This window comes from Orycteropus afer, unplaced genomic scaffold, assembly GCF_000298275.1.
Source record: "Orycteropus afer afer isolate SDZICR_OR568_19922 unplaced genomic scaffold, OryAfe1.0 scaffold00036, whole genome shotgun sequence".
Taxonomy (NCBI): Eukaryota; Metazoa; Chordata; class Mammalia; order Tubulidentata; family Orycteropodidae; genus Orycteropus; species Orycteropus afer.
The window spans coordinates 17,745,672-17,753,261 of NW_006921623.1; the positions used below are offsets into that span (position 1 = coordinate 17,745,672).

A 7,590-nucleotide genomic window follows, 5' to 3' on the forward strand; every position below is an offset into this window, starting at 1 on the left:
TTTCAGCAAATTGCTGGTGAGATTATTTTTTCAGGTTTTTGTCTGAATTACCAAATCTCTTGTCAAAACATATTTAAAGAAAATTCAACAATGGTATAGGCACCTTGTCAACTAAATGGTTTTCATAAACACCAAAAAGTAGTTAGGTAAGTTTTTGTATACCTAAGGAAAAGATACAAACTGTTAATTCAACAATATTTACTGCTGTTCAATTGCACAGAATACAATTAGGACATAATTAGCTATTAAACAATTTATAAAACTCAATAGAAAACTTTGTGATGGATTTTAAGTTACCCACTTTTGCATTTATCTTTATGAATCAGAACATCATGGCTCTTAAATTAAATGACCAAAAAGATTAGAAATTCCAAAAAGTGCTGACAAGTATGGTTTACAATAACAGACCTTAAACTTGAAAAATGGCTTGTAATTTTACCCAATTCTTTATTTCCTCCTCTGGTATTCTCGTATTGTGACAATTCTGCCATACTAGACTACTTGTTAAACATCAGGGCCACATTATTGTAAAATTATTTTTTCTAAATTTCAAATTTATCCATTGTTAGCAGTCATTTAATTAGAGAAACAATGAGCACTAATTTAATTCTGAATAGTATGCCTGGTCTAATAACTGACATATGCTACCTTAGAGGTAAAGTATTAACATATTAAAAACAAAATTGATTTCTTGAGTTTCAGAATAGGCATTTGACTACAGCAAACAAAACCTTAAATATTTAAAATCTGCTTTCCTTCCTTTCAGCAGACGGCTCACAAAGCATCTTGGGATTGGGGATTGACTTCAGGAAATGCCCTTGAAAGCATTTGCTAGTAATATAATACTGTAATGCTTTTCAGTGCTCTAGCACTCTGTGTTCTACTATCTTCAAAACCAAATTTTAAACTATTACTTAATATCAAACAAAAAATAAAATAATTTGAAAGAAGGTTTTAAACATGCACCACAATGAATATAAAAATCCATGTTAAACCATTCTTTCCCAACGGGGAGTAAGGTTTTTTAAATGTTCATGTCCTCAAGTCCTGAAACCTCTACTACTCTGGTATTCAGTTGCCAGCAACTATTAAGTTGCTACTTTGGATTGACTAAAAGGAATAAGGTAAGTGTTGCCCACTGAACATTTAAAAAATGTTTATTTTTAAAATATAAATATATATGTACATATATTTGGCAAGTTTACTGCTCATATTAAGATTGCAACAATTTTGCTTCTGCTTTTCAGGTCACCTTATGTTGTGGTTTCCCTCTTCTTTCTGGTCATTGATACTTTACTATTATTTTTTAAAAAGACAAAGTCTTCCTTTTCAGAAACCTGAGGCTATAAATCCCTAATCATGAGACTTCAAAATACCAAAATATTTCCATTCTACAGATTAAGAGATTAGTTACATAACTGTTTATATCAGAGAAGGAGATTTTTTCATTTGTAAAATAAATTTAGATATGGCATAATAAATATTAGTTATATAAATATTAAATGTGTTCACAAACACACTTAATACGCTTGTTTTGCTATTTTGACTCTGCAATCATAATGACCTATCTCCATAAATTTTTTTTAAACATTTGAAGTAACAATCAATACAGCTTCACTTTTTCAAAACAAACTCTTCAGCCATGTTAAGATAAAAACTTACCATTTAACAGCAAACAACTAAGACAGCAGTCTCCTGGTTAAAGATAACCAACATTTCCATTTTTAGGTCACAATTAAAATCCAGTCATTATACTGAAGCAATGTGTGAACAAACAATCTGATACTATTAAATGCTTATCTTCTCACCTATATATGCCCTCTCCCAATGTTACATGTAGACCAGCTCACTCTTTTGAGCAAAAGAAACCAAGAGTGCTATTTTTATTTCTAATTGCATTTTAAAAAAACAAAACAGCATTTTTCAGTGCATGGATATCTGAAGATCCTTCCTTGTGCAAGTATTTTTTTTTTTTTAAAGAGAGAAAAAAGAAACAAGAATCCCACCCTCCCCCTTCCCAACTTTATTTCTCCTGGTGGGTAGAAATCAAATTTACTTTTAAAAATTCATAATGGGCTCTTCATGAATGCAAGTTTCTCCACAAAACAGCATGCTGTTAAAGAGTGTGCAACATGAAGGGAATGCCATCATGCTAACTAATGTGATTGGCAAAATAGAGTTGTTTTGTAAGATAAGGCAGAGATTTTAATATTTATGTAATCGAAGTCCAAATAAACCTTTCTCCAGCACAAACTGTTAGCACTTTCTGCCTAAGCACTCCAAAATTTGGGTTCTTAATATTGTCCGTGATATTAGAAATTATGCCATATATATGAAAGTATTGATATCGGATTCATCTCTTCTGATATATTTGTGCTCTATTAGCCATTCTATTTGTTCTTTTATCATTTTCTTTTGTGGCAAGAACATGTTTTTCAAAATTTCTACTAATTCAGTCTGCAGTTGAGCATTACTAATTTTCTTTCTCATTTTCATTATTTGTATGATAGCTTCCTGAAAGGAAAAAGAAAAATGAAAGAATATTAATATTTTAAGCACAACAAAACCAAAAATCACTTTTTATATACTTTACCATCTACCCAACATGAATAGCAATCACTAAAGCATTAATCATGAGACCAATTTCTTTTACTTAAAAACTAAAAATAATTTTTTCACTCACTGTAAAAGAAAATCTGATTATATCGTAGAGATTTTAAAAAATGTAGACAAAACAAAATTACCAATAACAGCCCTGTTGAAAGACAACCACAGCTAATGTTCTGGAATTTCCTTTCATTCCTTTTTCCACACTATGCACATTTAAAAAATTTATCTTATCTGCGACCACAATATGTATACTACTTTATATTGTGTACACATCAATTATGATAAACCCCTTACACATACATTTATTTCCCTTTCTTCTCAGTGTTATGTCTTTGTGTAGTAGTAAAGAACATGTGGAGTCTATTTTAAAAATCAGTAACTATTATATATTTACCAAATACTATGGTCATTCTGTATTGACCTAATTAAATGTTTGAGAACCTCTGGTGGTGCAGTGTTAAAGTACTGGGATGCTAGCCAAAAGGTTGGCGGTTCAAACCCACCAGCTGCTCTGTGGGAGAAAGATGGGGCAGTCTGCTTCCACAAAGATTTACAGCTTTGGGAAACCTATGGGGAAGCTCTACTCTGTCCTATAGGGTTGCTGTGAGTTGGAATCAACTCGATGGCAGTAGGTTTAGTTTGGTTTTAATTAAGTCTCTTTAACTTTTTAAAGGAGCTTGCATTTTTTTAATCTAGGTCAATGTTTATCAATATTTTCCTTGATAATTTCTTTCATTACTATTAATAGTGATAATTTCAAAATGTTCTTTCTCTTTTGTCTTTTTCAGTACAAGCTTTCTCAAAATTACATAAGGCATCTATCTGCCTTGGTGGATATTAAAATTTGATATAAAATAAGTATAAAGAGAGAAAATGATGTAATATTTGTTTTTAACATTCAAAATGGAATTTTGCTGCCAAGTAGTAAGTTTGGGAGTAAAGCACTATCAAGTCAGGGAAAATATCCTTCAGTTTCTTCTTTAACACACCAAGAGCTAGGCTCTTGATCACCAGGGTTTATGTGAATGGTCCAAATAGAAAGGAAGAGGAAGAAACGCTGGTCTCTCCAGGTCCTTGATGATTATAGGAATCAGGCAGGAGCAAGACGGACAATTGCCAACTTGTCCTAATTTCTGATTTTAGTAAAGGTAAGGATGGTGGCTGGGTTAGAGAAGTTAACAGGATAATAGAGAGCAAAGGGGTTCTGGCCCTGGTTCCCACTTGGGATGCTGGAGATCACTGAAAGAGGGGCATGGTATGATGATCAGTCAATCAGGGAACCTTCCTCAGTTCCCATGTGACACAGATACAGTTTAAAAGTAATGGGCCTGCCACAAGGCCTTTAATTCCAGGGCATGGTAATCCTGCAGTAGATAATGATGATGACAGTATGCCATGTAGGCCAAAAGGACAAAGAGTATATGGCAGAGAGTCAGAGAGCACAAGAGGTCAGTAAGAACAGAACACAGACAGTCACAGCAGGAAGCAGTCATGTGGCCCTTACCAAGTAGAAAAATAATAAACCATGAGTTCATCTGCTAGAGAGATATCAACAGTAGGCAGCAACTGAAAGTCAAATTCTCATCAGTGACATAAATCATTCTATAACTGCCAAACACAAGAACCCAGAATACTGTCAATCTGTATGGATCTGAAGATTCCTTCACTGTACATCAAGTGAATTTCCCATCACCCTCAATAACTCCAGATGCTACCAGTGAAAGAACAAAGAAAGGAGATGTATGGAAGAGTATCAGGAACTAATACAAAAATATGAACATTACCTAAAGAAACTGCTTAAATTACTGGCTTGGGCATCATTATGGATCAGTTTAAAGTGAAACAAAAGAACTTCATTTTTTTCTTCACATCTTATCGCATGATTACTGTATTACCTGCCACTCCATTACATATTTCAAACTGTTTAATCCACTTGAGTTTTTTTCCTTGTATATTTCCCATAAGATAGGAATATATTCTGATTTGCCCTGGAACTGTAAATTATCCAATACTTCTTTCTGAATCTATTCCATTTCCATGGACCATGCATGGTTTCGCAAAATTCTATCATGCGATCTCCAGCATTATTTCTATCACCAAGGCCATTATTTTCCAACTACTGGGGATTCTTCGTTTCCAATTTCTGTATTCCAATCACCAGTGATAATCAATGTATCTTGACTGCATGTTTGGTCAATTCCAGACTGCAGAAGTTGGTAAAAATCTTCAATTTCCTTGTCTTTGGCTTGGCTGTTGGTGTGTAAATTTGAATAACAGTAGTATTAACTGGTCTTCCTTGTCAGCATATGGATATTATCCTATCAGTGACAGCACTGTACTTCAGGATAGCTCTTGATACATTCTTTCTGATAATGAATGCCATGCCCTTCTTCAATTTGTCATTCCCAGCATAGTGGTCATACTGTTGTCTGATTCAAAATGGCCAAAACCAGTTCATTTCAGCTCAGTAATACCTAGGATATCGATCTTCCATTTCATTTTTGACAATTTCCAATTTTTCTAGATTCATACTTTGTGCATTCCATGATCTGATTATTAATGGATATTTGTAACTGTTTCTTCTCAACTTGAAGATGATGTGCCACATCAGCAAATGGAGGTCCCAAAAACTTTACTCTATCCACATCATTAATGTCACCTCTACTCTAAGGAGGAAGCTCTTCCCCCCAGTAGTATTCTGATTGCCTTCTGACCTGAGGGGCTCATTTTCTGGCACTGTATCAGACAATGTTCCAGGGCTAAAATTTTCCAGTAATGTATCAGACAGTGTTTCACTGCTATTCATAAGGTTTTACTTGGCCAATTCTTTGAGAAGTGAATGGTCTCTTCCCTCTTCTGAGTGTGTCTAGCCAACCACCACAGTACAACAAACTGACAGACAAGTTCATCTCCCTTATCTGTTCCAAACTGCTCCTCTCACTTTCTGGCTTCCCTTAGCATCCAAACCCACCACCCTGGCTTGTTCCCTTTCCAGCCTCCCTCAGCCACTCTAAACCTGCCACCCCAGCTCACTCCCTTCCTGGCCTCCCAGGGTGGTGGGTTTGGAACAACTAAGGGGAAATTATAGAGTAATAGAAATATTCTGTAAGTTAATTTGGTGGTGGGCTATATATATATATATTAGTATATACTAACTTATCAAAACTCTGTGTGGCCACTGCAGTGAATAATAAAGGAGAGAGGTGGTGGTACTTTGGGAGGAATGGTTGGTGAAAGGGCTGGAGGGAGGCAGCATTTCTGGCCTGGCAGGAATAGGCCTTGGGCTATTGATGGTGATTCTGTCTTCCTCTTGTGGGATTAGAGGAGGTCAGAACATGTGGCCTCCTTGCCGTTTTTGCACCATTCCTCCATGCACTCCTGCCCCCTAAGCTGTCTCCCCGTGCATAAGTAGCACTTCTTCCTCCCATGATTTTTCTCTCCAAGGAGTGTATCTACCTCAGCTAAATATTCATCTCATATGCCTGTCTTTTGTTTGGCAGGAAACCACAGGTGTTGGTTCAATTCCAGACCTGAAGGGCAGCTAGGGGCCATAATCTCAGTGATTCCACCAGGCTCTATTAGGCCAGCAAACCTGGCCTCCCCCCTCCCCTTTTTATTCTCCAAATGATTTTGAGTTTTGTTCCACGTTGTTCTCCCTTTCTATCAAGGATCTCCTACATAGATCCCCTTCCAAGTGGATAACAATGGTAGCCGGGCACCATCTAGTTCTTCTGGTCTCACAGTCGTATAGGCTGCGGATCGGATGGTGTACCAGTCACTAGGACTAACTGTTTCCATGAATTTTGGTTTTCTTCATTCTTCCTTGCTCTGGACAAGGAGAGACTCATCGTTGCATCTAGATGGCAGTTTGCTAGCTTTTAAGATCCCAGTCGCTACTCACCAAAGTAGGAGGTGGAACAGTGTTTTGTATAGTAGGTTATGCCAATTGAGCTTGAGGTCCCCTGCAATTATGGTCCCAAGCCCACAGGTTCAACTACTCGGTCCCTCTGGGTAGCTGGCTGTGACCAAGCATTGACCACAACCTTGCCCCTTGTCAGCTTTACTATACACCTGGGAATTCTGATCATTCACATAAACTTATAGGACCATTGGCTGCCAACCCTATACATGTTCTTGGATACACTCCCCACTTCATGTTGTTGTTGTTGTTGTTGTTTGCCATCGAGTCGGCCCCGACTCATAGCGACCCCTCCTTGGGTTTCCGAGGCAGTATCACTACGGAAGTAGGATTGCCCAACCTTCCTTCCGAGGAGTGGCTGGTGGGTTTGAACCGCCAGCCTTCTGGGTTGGCAGTCAAGTGCCTTAGGCACTATGCTACCAGAGCTCCTACTTCATAGACATACTTAATAGTTCAGTCTGTCCACCCATCTATCCACCCATATACCCATGTTTACCTTCACTGACAATGCAGTACTATATGTGCAAAAGGGTTCATCTTTGTTGTCTATACCTCCCATGTACCTCTCTATGTCTTTCTCATCCTCACCGGTGTCATACTGGTCACTCACATTTGGTACATTGCTCTTCTCTTCACCCAAATCAATACTTTATCTATCTAACAGAGTTCCCTCCCCGCCCCTCCTACCCCTGGTAACCAACAAAGAAAATTTCCTGCTATAGATAAACCTTTCAACTTTTACAATAACGGACTAATACAATATTTGTCCTTCTGCGAGTGACTTACTTCACTCAGCATAATGTCCTCCAAGTTCATCCAGGTTATGCGGTATTTTGCAGATTCTACATCATTCTTTAGTGTTGCATAGTATTCCATTGTGTGTACATACCATAGTTTTGTTATCCATTCCTCAGTTGATGGACACCTAGGTTGTTTCCATCTTTTGGCTGTTGTAAATTGTGCTGCGATGAACATGGGTGTGCATATATCTGTTCTTGTCATGGCTCTCACTTCTTTAGGGTATATACCAAGTAATGGAATGGCTGGGTCAAATGGTATTT

At 37.2% G+C, this 7,590-nt stretch overlaps 1 protein-coding gene across 1 annotated transcript in view; it reads right to left on the reverse strand.

Annotated features, from left to right (window-relative positions):
- Positions 1-2,319: 2,319 nt before the first annotated feature.
- CUL5 (cullin 5) overlaps positions 2,320-7,590 on the reverse strand; it is a gene marked incomplete at its 5' end in the record, with an annotated part of 97,741 nt that continues 92,470 nt past the window's right edge. Inside the window, 1 exon segment of the mRNA XM_042780360.1 lies at positions 2,320-2,514. Within this exon segment, the coding sequence (XP_042636294.1) occupies positions 2,320-2,514 (195 nt within the window).